Source organism: Dama dama, chromosome 12 (assembly GCF_033118175.1).
Source record: "Dama dama isolate Ldn47 chromosome 12, ASM3311817v1, whole genome shotgun sequence".
Taxonomy (NCBI): domain Eukaryota; kingdom Metazoa; phylum Chordata; class Mammalia; order Artiodactyla; family Cervidae; genus Dama; species Dama dama.
The window spans coordinates 32,821,223-32,834,590 of record NC_083692.1 but is presented as its reverse complement, the minus strand read 5'-3'; the positions used below and the strand labels follow the sequence as shown (position 1 = coordinate 32,834,590).

At 41.0% G+C, this 13,368-nt stretch overlaps 1 protein-coding gene across 2 annotated transcripts in view; it reads right to left on the bottom strand.

Annotated features, from left to right (window-relative positions):
* Positions 1 to 542: 542 nt before the first annotated feature.
* ARMH4 (armadillo like helical domain containing 4) overlaps positions 543 to 13,368 on the bottom strand; it is a 139,339-nt gene continuing 126,513 nt past the window's right edge. Inside the window, exons 7-9 of one of the 2 annotated variants that reach the window (XR_009695100.1) lie at positions 8,973 to 9,107; positions 8,104 to 8,732; positions 543 to 581 (exon numbers count right to left, since the gene is read on the bottom strand). Coding sequence is in view for 1 of the 2 variants with exons in the window: in XM_061156967.1 (XP_061012950.1) it covers positions 8,664 to 8,732; positions 8,973 to 9,107 (204 nt within the window). In the remaining variant the exon portion in view is untranslated. Of the gene's footprint in view, positions 582 to 6,977; positions 8,733 to 8,972; positions 9,108 to 13,368 lie in introns of those variants that run through there. The other variant, XM_061156967.1, reaches the window with a different exon arrangement.

Here is a 13,368-nt window from a genome sequence, read left to right as displayed (position 1 = left end):
GGTGCAGTTGTTGTTCAGTTGCTGAGTCATGTCTGACCCTTTGTGACCCCATGGACTGCAGCACACCAGGCTTCCCTGTCCTTCACTATCTCCCGGAGTTTGCTCAAAGTCATGTCCATTGAGTCGGTGATGCCATCCAACCATCTCGCCTTCTGTCGTCCCCTTCTACTGCCCTCAATCTTTCCCGGGGGAGCAGGGGGTGGGGGAATTGGATATAGGTGGTCAAAAGATACAAATTTTCGGTTATGAGATAAACAAGTACTGGGATGTATTTTACAATTTAACTATAGTATTGTACAATTTAACTACAGTTAACGCTGTTGTGTGAAAGTTGCTAAGAGTAGATGCTGAAAGTTCTCATTACAAGGTTAAAAACTTTTTATAACTATATGAAGAGACAGATGTTAACTAAACTTGTGGATCATTTTGCAGTATATGTACATTAGGACATTGTGCTGTACAATTCAAACTTATACAGAGCTATGTGTCAACTATAGCTCAATAAAACAGGAGAAAAGATTAGATAGCGGTTCCATAAGTGTATAAAATTGGTTCTTAAGCACAATAATTGATTTCATTTCCTGAAAAAAAAAAGAAAAACAAAATCCTGAGTTTTGGCTCTCATGTCAAAGAATAAGAAACTCTCTTTTTAGTCTTTACAAAGCAAGGGAGTCAGTCAGATCCCAGATGTAACCATACTTGGGGTACACTCAAAGGAACATAATCACCTAAAGGTATTCTGAGAGTTTTCTCAAATGTTTTAAGTTTTATCAAATTCAAAGTTCTTTCTTTGGAGCCTAGTATTAAAAGGTACGAAGAATGACCATATACATACACACATTTTTTTAGAAAGTCAAAGCTGCCTACACTCTTCCTGCAGTTTGTGGGTTATTTTTCTCAGACTGTTATCTGCTGAGATAACACAGTCCATCTCTCTGGAATGTAGCATACTGGATTCCCTGATATCTGCAGGGTCTCAGAAATACCAGGACCCTGCTCAGCTTCAGCCTTTGTCTTTTCCCTCGTCCCCCAAATTCTAACCACTGCCTAAGTGCCACTGCTTCCCCACCCTGAACACTTGTGGAACCCATCCTCCTCTTCCACATTCACTCCTGCAGCCTTGGTCCAGGCCATGGTCACCTCTCACCTGCGTTGGTACACCAGCCCTTGACCCTGATCTTACCAGTCCAGCCTTCCCAGAAACTCAGTACTGATCATATCACTTCTCAGCAAAATACCCTTTCATGACTTTCTAAATGCCTTAAAAAAAAAAAAAAAAAAGTCATATTTCCTTGGCATCATCTAGCAGACCCTTCAGGATCAACCTCATATTTTACAGTGTATGTGCTCACATCCCCTACTCCCACCCTCACTTCCCTAGCATCCCCAGTGCTCCAAACATACTTAATTACTCCCTCTCTCACTGCTGGCTTTTGCACATGGTTCCTCTGGCCAAAGATTTCACCCCATTCTCCCCTTTCCTGACTAACTCCTACTCAACCCTCTAGCCTGACATTTGATGCTTCCAGTCCTAGAGAAACATCTCCAATCTTGGCAGGGTTAGATGCTGCTTTTCTGGATTCCATTGTGTCCCTGTGATGAACTGGCCCATTTACTTTCTCCCTCACCAGTCAGTAACTCTTTCTGGACTTTTCATGCACTGTTCTTGTCCCCCCAGCTCTTAACACACTGCCAGACACAAAACAGATATTTAATAAATACTGATTCCATAAGAAGCAATAACATCACACTGCTCTTGGTTTACCAAAGATAAGACTCTCTAACCATCCTCACTCCCCTTGACACAGACGTTCAGAATTTGTTCAGTTCAATTGCAGAACCATTTCAGGTTTCTTCTCCTTTCTTTCATCTCTTAACACAAAGGAAGGAAACAGGGAAACTGATCATTGTAAGTTTTGTATTAAAATCACTTTTTGGAAAAGTCTGGAATCATCTGGTATCCAAACACCACTCTGTTTTGGAAGACTGTGCTTTCACTTTCTTGAATGTATATTTTGGTCTGTCTGGTCATGAAAAGTCTGAAAGTACACAAACTCTATAGCCATGCTGTGATGCATAAGATTGGAGAAACGTCTCTAACGCAATTGGTTCCTTCAGTTCACTGTGAATTAGAAGACAATACTGAGATGCACAGGATGCTGCTTAATAAAACCCCAGTTTTCTGACCTCTTCAGTTCAGTTCAGTTCAGTCGTGTCCAACTCTTTGCAATCCCATGAACCGCAGCACACCAGGCCTCCCTGTCCATCACCAACTCCCAGGGTCCACCCAAACCCATGTCCATTGAGTCAGTGATGCCATCCAACCATCTCATCCTCTGTTGTCCCCTTCTCCTCCTGCCCTCAATCTTTCCCAGGATCAGGGTCTTTTCAAATGAGTCAGCTCTTTATATCAGGTAGCCAAAGTATTGGAGTTTCAGCTTCAACATCAGTCCTTCCAATGAACACCCAGGACTGATCTCCTTTAGGATGGACTGGTTGGAACTCCTTGCAGTCCAGGGGACTCTCAAGAGTCTTCTCCAACACCACAGTTCAAAAGCATCAGTTCTTCAGCACTCAGCTTTCTTTATGGTCCAACCCTCACATCCATACATGACTACTGGAAAAACCATAGCTTTGACTAGATGGACCTTTGTTGGCAAAGTAATGTTTCTGCTTTTCAATATGCTGTCTAGGTTGGTCATAACTTCCCTTCCAAGGAGTAAGCGTCTGACCTCTTACCAGGTTCATATTTTTAGGACCAGAGCAACAGATCTCTCCGCCTGCCTCAACTGCAATAAAATCACTCAAGTGAGCGCTACATTGGCCTTCCATTCTGCTCGCTCTCTGTTCCCTCACCTGTGAACCTTGAGAAGGAAAATAAGAGGATTTCTCCCCCTGCAGTTAATTCTTCTGTTTCCACTCCTTTTCAATTCCTCCATCCTTATCCCACAAAAGGTTCACTTATGAGCATCATCATTCTTGAACCTTGAATCTGGAAACTGTAGTCTGAGGGTGATAATTTATACACTATAATACAAGTGATTAACAGTGATAATGTGTTTATTGATGCTGCTGCTTTTTGAGGAGGGAAAGTTAAGATCTTTGCTTTACTAAGTGAACTACTTGAGAGGTTTTAACCCCAATATTTTGTGTATGTTTTTAAACAAAGTAGAACAATATGTGATTGGTCTCTGGCTTTTTTGCTGCTATTGACTGGGGGAAATTTCTTTATTCCTTCCTTTCTTCTTTCTTCCTTCCTCACTTTCCTATATACACACAATAGAAATTTGAGCTAATTAATAGGGAGTTAGATGTCCCAAATAGGATAAGGCCAATGCATTTATACAGCCAACAGTGGCTTACAAAATGAATGTTGATGATTCTTTCTGCATGTAGAACTTAAGCCACAGAATTATGTTTACAGCTATGCTGACTGCCAAAGTTGATAATTATCAAAGTAAATAACTAGATGTCTCTCCTTAGTCCATCCCCAGCTTATCAGTCTAATGGCTTCCTCCCAAAGGGAAGTGTGTGTCTAATGAGAGGTACTAAATGTACAAATAAGGGGCTTTTAGTAAGTCAGTAGGAGAAGGCAATGGCACCCCACTCCAGTACTCTTGCTTGGAAAATCCCATGGACCAGAGGAGCCTGGTGGGCTGCAGTCCATGGGGTCGCCAAGAGTCGGACACGACTGAGTGACTTCACTTTCATTTTTCACTTTCATGCACTGGAGAAGGAAATGGCAACGCACTCCAGTATTCTTGCCTGGAGAATCCCAGGAATGGGGGAGCCTGGTGGGCTGCCGTCTATGGGGTCACACAGAGTCGGACACGACTGAAGTGACTTAGCAGCAGCCGCAGCAGTAAGTCAGTACTATTATTTTGTTTTCAAATTATTTCCTTCCTAAAAACTTATATTCAATTATTTCAACTTTGCATAATTAAGAAATTAACTGAGTTTAAGCTTATTTACAGTAACCAAGCTCCTTTCATCTTGTCGATCTCGGATTTCAATGAGATCCCACCCAGGTCTGCTCTACCTAGTGCATGGTAATTTTCTTGGATGGAGAGGATGGAGACCTAGAGATTGGTGTAGATTTATGGCCTCTTCCCCTAACGGTCTACTTCATTTGCATTCTTCTCCTCACTTATCTTTATCATTTTTCCAAGCATCAGAACTTAAGCCTTCTCTAGCACACACTAATGTCTTGTGCCCTTTTGACATCTGCTTTGTATTATGATTTTTTTTTCCATTTTCTACCCATAGTTTTCCCTTGTAACGGTACCTTCACATGCCCTTAAAAGCAGAGCTTTTTTTTCTTCAGCTGTAATCCTGCCTTTTCAGATTTCCTTGTATTCAAAACAAAGCCTATCTTGCCAAAAGGTCATGCAGCTACAACCTTGTGCCAAGTAATGTATCTTGTTCCCAAAAGCTACTCTTTGGCATCTGGTAGAAACGCTGATTATTTATACCCACAGAAATTACAACGCCTGTGGATGATCTGATGCATCTCCCCCAAGTTGTGGATGTGAATCCCACTAAGGGGCTTTGTTTGGACTCCATGTGAAGAAGATACCCTCACAGAGAGAAAAGCACAAGGCATACCTCTATGACATTTTGACTTCTAAGTTTTAGCAGTTTTTAAAAAAAATAATGATGAAATAAAGAACCAGCTTTGAGACTGTGCAGCCAAAAAAGTCAGGGAAAAAAAAAGTATGAGAGGTATACCATGAGGTTAATCAATAAAAATATAATTTTCCTATACATTTGTGGAATGTTAATTTTATAAAATTTGGGAATTTTCATTTTAAATAAATGTTCACTTTCAAGTCTGAAAGAAAAAGAACCATCTTTGATTGACCATGTTAAAACTAATTTCAGTGTGTTCTAAAACTGTGCTTTAAAAAATTTCCCATTTTTGACCCGTGTAAGAGATATAGGTACTTGAAGAAAATGTTTCTGCAAGACTGCAGTTTATGAGCTGAAGCCAAGGCTGAAGCACTGCTCAGGGAATCTGTTTCCCTGGGATACTAATTAACTCCAAATATTGCATATGAATTAAGCCAGCAGCTACTGAAAGAAGCAACTAACAGAAGAGGAAAAAGCAGAGGTTTAGAAGGAAAGTACTGTCTTCTGATTAGAGAAAGACATCAGGGGCACAGGAGGAACCCTCTCCCTCCATCTCAGCATTCTACTCTTTAACAGCGCTTCCCAAGCTTTTTGGCACCAGGGACGGGTTTCGTGGAAGACAATTTTTCCACGGAGGGGGCTGGGAGATAGTTTGGGGATGATTCAAGCTCATTACACTTATTGTGCACTTTATTTCTATCATTATTATATCAGCTCCTCTTCAGATCATCAGGCATTAGATGCCAGAGGTTGGGGACCCTGCTCTAGAAGCTTCCACCCTTTTCCTCTTGCCTCCCATTTTCCCTGCTGCCATAGGGCAGGTGTGATTGATGGATAGCTGACTAGGGCAGAGTCTCTCCCTGGGGGGCCTGCTCTCCCTGTCCCTTTAATAAGGAAGCTGTTCTCTGCCTAGAGGTTCTAAATGTCCTCACACTTGCCCAGACAAGGAGAATCCCAAGCTCCTCCCCTGGAGATTCTGATTCAGTGGGTCTGAGAAGGGGCCTTGGAATTTATATGTTTAATAAGTATTCCAGGTGATTCTTAGGAGCCAGAGAATTTGGGAAACCCTGCCTATCCCTCAAAATAAGACATAGTCCCTGGCCCCACAGCAGGACATCTGTAATTCTGACTGGGTCAGTTCAGTTCAGAGGGGAAGGTGTTAGCAATTGAAACTGCATCTGTCACCACCCTCCAACTCTAGACAGCATTATGTGTTTAGCTGTTAAATGTTTTAAGCTTAGTTTTTTGAATAAAGAGTTGATGTTTTATTTTTAACATGCTAATATAAGCATACCAAAACCCATCAGTGCCTGATTGACTACTTTCAACCTGAACTACAGCATAACCACTGGCAGGCACCTTCACTGGGGCAGCAACCCTAATCCCAGGTTTTGTTTAGAACATGACCATCTTCTCCGTTTCTCTGAATAATCCAAACCAACCACTGAAAACCACTGTTCCACAGCCACAGGCAGCAAGGAAAACACCCAAGTTGAGCGATCCATAGAACCTTCCACTCAACCCAGGTGTTTAAATGGTTTTGTATAGCAAACCGCTGGGATCCAAGTAATCTCTTTCTCTTTAAACAGTCACCTGCCCCCGTAAGAACTGCAGAGACATTTCTGTTTAGGCCTAAAGGCACAAACAAGTCACCATAGCCCTCTGGACAAGTGAAAATATATGTCTGTCATTGGTGACTTTATTATACTATAGTTTGAAGGTTCAACCTATTTACTGTGATCTAGTAGAACTACAGACTAAGAGTAGCCCGAGGCACAAGTAGCCATCAGTATCACCCACGTGATACTGCATAGACAGGCCTATTGTGTTTTCTCTACAAACAGCTTGTCAAGAACACAAAGGCAGTAATGATACATTGTGCTCACCTCCTCCTGACCTTAGGAACACTTACAGCAAAAGGCTGCCCTCAGAAAGGGCAAAGGTACCCTCTGCAGTATCAGGATGTCTCTACTCATGAAATTACAAATTCCTGCAATGTCATGGTTCTGAGCTCTATTTTTAAAACCTGACCCTGAGCATGTGTGTCTATTCTAACATCTATTTGACGGTACAGAGCTTTTAAATTCTCTTGATCAAGTTAGCCCATTAGCTTGTACTTCTTGGCAAAAAGAATCATTTAAAGAAATCATTCGTGTAAGCCAGCTATCTTTCAAGAATGAATTCAAGAAAGGTTTCTCTATGAGTTACCTACAAGTGATACTTAAATTTATGTGATTATAAGGAAAACAGCTGATGTGGGAGAGAAAAAGAATTTGAGTGCATATCACAGAAACTAGTATAAGACATCGTTCATTTAACAAAGAAACTTGTGTTACATGTTCCTGGGTCAAGAAGCTATTTCCTTAGAATCTTGGTTTTGAAGGACTCTGCAATGTTGTTGGTTCTTCTAAAGTATGTGGAAAGGGCACTGAGCTGAAGATTGAGGTGCATCGTGTGGGGTCCAAGTGGGTTCTAGTCCTGATTCTTCCTGGGTATAATTTTGGATAGTTGTTTCACTTCTCTGCTTCAGTTCTGTCTTCAGTCAAATGGGAGAAGAAAAACATATATAGCTTTGAGGAATAACTGTGCAGCTTTCCTTGAAAACAGCAAATTAGGCCCCATTAAATTTGAACAAGTTCTCCATACTATAAAGCATCATGGACAGTGTTATTAGTAATCTTTATTTTTCCACACTAATGAGCCAAGTCTTCACCCAAAACTCTCCTTCCTGGACTTCCCTGGTGGTCACTGATTAGGACTTTGTACTTGTACTGCAAGGGGCATAGGTTAAATCCCTGGTTGAGGAAGTTCCAAATGCTATGTGATGAAGCCAAAAAAATACCCCCCAAACCTGCACTTCCTAAAAGTTCCAAATACCCGGATTCAAAAGGTAGAGAAAAGGAACTGCATTCCACGGGCAATGAGACATGATCTTCTACAGTCCAGCATCTCCACAGTGAGACACCTTGAGAGAGGCTGGTTTTTCATAAGCTCTGTCTTATGCCAGGACTCTCAGCTCCTGAGCCTGCTCCCACCAGAGAATGCGGTTTTCTAATAAAGCCAAACAAGAACCAATGGTGGTCCAATCATACATGGACTAAGACTGCAGATATAGAAAAGCAGTGCTCTGAATAATTCAGAATGGTGGCCACACAAGCACAGAGCCAAAGAGCAGAGCCAAACGCTCTGGGAGCTTACCTACCCTCCTTTTCCTCTTGATTTCTTCCTCATTTCTTCTTGACAAAGTCAATGATATACTAAAAGGATCTCTCTTAATGATAAACATGTAAGAATCTATGGATACATCTGTTGGACTCAATTATACTATTTAAGAAAGCAAGCTTACATGAAGACCAAGAGTCAATTTAATGCATTGCTTCTAGTGCATTTTTTTCTTTGCCAAGAATGAGAATAAAAAGGAAGGGGGAAAAAAATAAAACCAGGAGACTCAAGTACATAATGTAAGGTACGTACAAATCTACATATATCCTAATGCGCTGAGAGATCTTGATGAAAAAGATTTCATTCCGAGTTGCTGCTAGTTTCGATGCAAATGTAGTGTGTGTCGTGGGCCACAAGCCAAGGGTTCAAGTAGGTTGAGCAGTCATCACAGGTTCTTCTTTGTTAAGATTTCTATTTCAGAGTCAAGTGTGCCTTGGCAGCACTGTTACACTTTAGCACAGGTAATCCAAACCAAGGGAAAGACACTGTGGAAAAATACAAAACATTTACTCTATCTAACCTAGCAACTCCTACTGAACAACATGTATGCTGCATATTCACGAGTTGCAGCCCATGGCTGTGGAAAATTCACTACAGGATAAAAACAAATACTGCGCATCACAGTTCATATACAGCATGCCTTTTCTGCTCAGTACAAGAAAAATCTACTACCCAGCAGACAGTGAGATCAATGGCCTGACAGCCCCATTGTGGCAGAATGTTGTTCTCTTTTGTTTTTTTTGGGTTTTTTTGGCCCTCAAATAAAAAATAATAACATCACGTTGACTCTCCCAATTAAACTCCAGTTCAGTTCAAAATTCATCTTCGGAACTGTCGGCTAAGAGCATGACTCGATCCTGCATGCTGTTGAATTCTCTCTGCTGGGGAAAGAAAACAGAAAAGCATTAAACTCCTGCTTCAGAGCAAAGCCGAGAAACAGGTCCCCTTTAAAAGACACGTGAACAAATGAGGCCGAGGCTGCAGCTGCAGCAGCTCATTGAACCACTGGGCACGTCAGTCCCATTCATGCATCATTAAGCCCCATGTGCTTTATTAAGCAAATTAGAAAAGCGAAGAACAGTTGGGAAAGTGACTAGGTTTTGCTGTTGTGGATTCCATACCTTTCTTTTATGCCTTTTGAAGCCGTTTCTCCTTCGGCGATTCATAACCTTAATGCTGTAGAGCGCTCCCAAGATGAACAAGGCTCCAGCTATCCCAACCCCTACGGGCACCAACATCCCAGACATATAGCCTGCCTGCACAGGAAAGGAAACACGCATTAGGATGCTAAACAGACCACTGCCCTGGGCTTCCCAGTTCTGCTGGAGGGCAGCTGGGTTTTTAGACACTTTGAATGCTCTTGTCAGCTTTGTTACAAAGTAGCACCTGGAATAAAGTTACTTTTAGGGAGAAGGCAACAGAGAGAGAAGTATGACTATTCTTGGATATTTCATATACATATAAGTACTACAATAAATCAGCCAGACCTGGCGGCACCTCCAAGTCACTTGGTTATGCACATTTGTCAACATCAGGTTTTGGTGACAGAAATATAATTTGTATTAAAGATGGATGAAGTAGCCTCTGAAACTGCCAGGACTATTAAAATGCTATAAATTGGAAATAGCAGCCTGAGTCTAGCTCTGGGGGAGGGGGGGCATGGTTGGGGGGGGCATTGCTCAGTGGAATATTGTGTTTCTTGGGGGATAAAAAGGGGCCTTGACTTTGGTGGTTCCCCTCTTACAATCTTAGCTGCATCACGGTAAGAAAGGAAAGAGGAATGTACTTCTACATGAGTGAAAAGAGAGAGCTTCTAGAGACAGCAGGGAAGAGAAGGCCCTGCAGAGGAAAGAAGGATGTTAGGTTTTGGAGGCCAGGCAGAAAAGACAAGGATGAGAGACAGTTGCACAAAATGTAGATGGAAGATGGATTCATTTATACAGAAGAAAAAACCTGCCCAGTGAACAAGACCAAAGTTGAGGGCTGGCAGGGAATTCTGAGTGTCCCAGGCTCCAAAGAAAGAAAGTGACAACGGACACAAAGATCACTGCCAACAGTGCTGGTACTTCCAAAAGAGCTTGGAGATTTCAAACCCATGGCGGTCTCCAACATCTCCAAGGTTTTATTATGGATACTTTGGTTCCAAGAGACTAGCATGATCTCCACACATCCCTGGACTTGAGTAAGTAGTGTAGAATCAACCCAAATTCAGGGCAAGGCCATCACCCTAAGGAAGGGCCATTTCTGCATCCTGGCCAGCAAGACACCTGAGAGATACAGGTGTATGAAAAACCACAGCCCTTCATGGAGAAACATGACACTGGTTTATCTTCCATGATGACCCCTTCTAGAAGCCTACCCAGGGAAAAAACATAAACAATTAACAATTTAAAAAATACTATAGTGAGTACTTTAGACAGACATTATTTTACAGGAGAAAAACTATGAGCTTGTTCACTTATGTAACTATTTCTAAAACTTTCAATATAGCACAGGATCTCTCGGAATGAGCCCAAAACAGAAGAACAAAAAATAAAAGTTTTCTAAAAAATGCTGAAGTAAGCGGGCTCCAATGCTTTCCCAACATTTCTGGAAGCAAATCAAAGGAACAGACAAGACCTTACAAAACTGCAGCGTCCTCTTGTACACAGTGAGCTCATTCACTCGTTCTGTTTTCCAGAGTCTTGAGTTAGAGCACAATATGGCATTTTTTTCATTAATTTGAGAACATAGCATTGTTCCTCAGCATGCTGTTTTTCCCCAAGAAACAAAGCCCAGTCATTTTCCAACAAATTATATGTTTTGCCAAAACCCAAACTTTTTCTAAAGTTCTTCTAGATCTACGTAAGGTTTACAGAAGTATGTAATTTTCCATGTGAGAAAACACTGGACAATAGCAAAATCTGGGTGTTCTCACCAGAACTATGAGTTTCATTTTACATCACCATTCCCAGTACATGGAAATACACATATATGTTGATATATGATCAATTTTAAGCCCAGTAGATTAGACCTTACTAATATAAAGCTCTACATTCAAAGGATGATATCTGAGCTTTTTGGAAGCTCAACTTGATCAACCTATGGGTCTCTTAACATTATGTAACTCAACCGCACACCAAAAACATGAATATTACAAAATGTGTCACTCTTTGCATATTTCTTATTTACACATTAAGGCTTCTCATTTCTAGAGCTTTAAATCATGTAGACTTTACAAAAATTCAGTTAATCTCTTTTTCCTCTTTTCATTCCCTCTTCTGTGTGTTGTGTGTGTGTGTGTGATCTTGAATTAAGTAAATTACTTGAAATAAGTAATTTACAAGAAGGGAATAAAGAAACCTACCCTCCTCAAATATAATTTAACCATTCCTCATTCAAAACTTAGTGAAGATAAGCTCGTTTTTAGAATTGCCACAACTTGTTTCCTGCAGAAATGAAAACAAATAAGATGCATCTGCATATAAAGCTATAAATTGTGCCCAGCACCTTTTCTATGTTCAGAAATACTGGATGTGCCCATTCCTTCACACTACCTCCCTGAGAAGGACACAACGGAATCCATGCATATTCCAACTGAGAATACTGAATCTAATCATGAGGAAACAACTAATAAACTGAACATTCTGTTTTCTAAAGTACCATATTCTTTAAAAATATCAGCATCAGGAAAGATAACAGATGGCTATACAAATGGTCCACATTAAAGAAAACTGTCAAATCAGTCAATCCTGAAGGAAATCAACCCTGAATATTCATTGGAAGGACTGATGCTGAAGCTGAAGCTCCAATACTTTGACCACCTGATGCAAAGAACTGACTCATTGGAAAAGACCCTGATGCTGGGAAAGATTGAAGGCAGGAGGAGAAGTTGACAACAGAGGATGAGATGGTTGGATGGCATCACCGACTCGATGGACATGAGTTTGAGCAAGCTCTGGGAGTTGGTGTTGGACAGGGAAGCCTGGCATGCTGCAGTCCATGGGGTCGCAAAAAGTTGGATACGACTGAGTGACTGAACTAAAATGAAGCATCCTGACAACTACATGTGTTCTATGACCTAGATAAGATCCTGTATTCGAGGAGAAGAATGATTTTATGAAGGTCATTTTGGGTCTGTTAACTAAGACTTAAGTCCGGATGCCAGAACAGATAAAAAGTATGATATCAATGTTAAATGTACTCAAGTTGATAACTATACTATGGTTTGCTAATAGGATATTCTTAATCATAGGAAATACGCCCTGAAGTATTGAGATTTGGTGTAAAAGGACCATGATGTATGCAACTTCCCTCAAATGGCTCAGAACAAAAGAGCAGAGGTGGGGGGACAGCCAATAAATGAGAAAACAATGGGGCATTCTCTGTACCATTCCTATTCTTGTATCTTTTCTGTACATTTGAAATTATTTCCAAAAAAACAGTTTGAAAATTAAAAAATGGATTATAAGATAAAACTGACTACATATAGTTGGGTTTTTTTATTTGTTTGTTTGGTTTTTGGTTTGTTTGTTTTGTATTTATGAGAAAGCCATCCTTTCTTAGGCTAACGTTTTTGTTCAGAAACATTGCTTTTCAAGAAAACGTAAGAAAAAGTAAAACTTTACCACCTAAAGTCTGCTGAATGCATAAGTGTCTTTATGAGGTTTAACAGTGTTTCTCAATCTTGAGCATGCATCAGAAATCACCTGCAAGACTTGTTAAAACGCAGATTGCTTGACCCCTTTCCCAGAGTTTCTGATTCAGTAGGTCTAGTTAGGGACCTGGGATTTTGCATTTCTAACAAGCTCTCGGGTGACACAATGCCACAGGTCCAGACTATACATGAGAATCGCTGCTGTGAAGTGTGTGTGTGTGTGTGTGTGTGTGTGTGTGTGTGTGCTTAGTTATGTCCGACTCTTTGTGCTTCAATGGAAAGTAGTCCGCCAGGCTCCTGTGTCCATGGAATTTTCCAGGCAAGAATACTGGAGTGGGTTGTCATTTTCTTCTTCTCCTTCTTAAGAGGGGAGGGATGTTGTACCCTCCCTTTTTCCTCCTTCCTTCTGACTAGAATATGGACCTAACTGCAATCCAGGACCATGAGATGACCGTGAGAATAAAGGTCACAAAGGATGGAACAGCAAGTAAAAGGAGCCTGCACCTTCATAGTGCTGTTCCTCACTGACCCTGACTGCTCCCTCCAGACTCATAAATGAGAGAAAAACAAACGTCTCTCTCGGTTAAGCCATCGCCATTGGAGATTGTCTGTCATTCAGATCTGATGGACAGAGGAGCCTGGTAGGCTACAGTCCATGGGGTCGCAAAGAGTCAGACACGACTGAGTGACTTCACTTTAATATAGGAAGACTAAACAATAACAACAAAAGGAATAATTCAGAACTTTTGAGAACACCTACCATCCCTTCTAAAGTCCAACTAACAGGGAAACCGTATCAGAACAATTAAATGAAGCAAAACTGAATAGATATTATTGGTTGACTGAAGAGCTAGTTAAATATATAGTTTAGTTTTCAATTC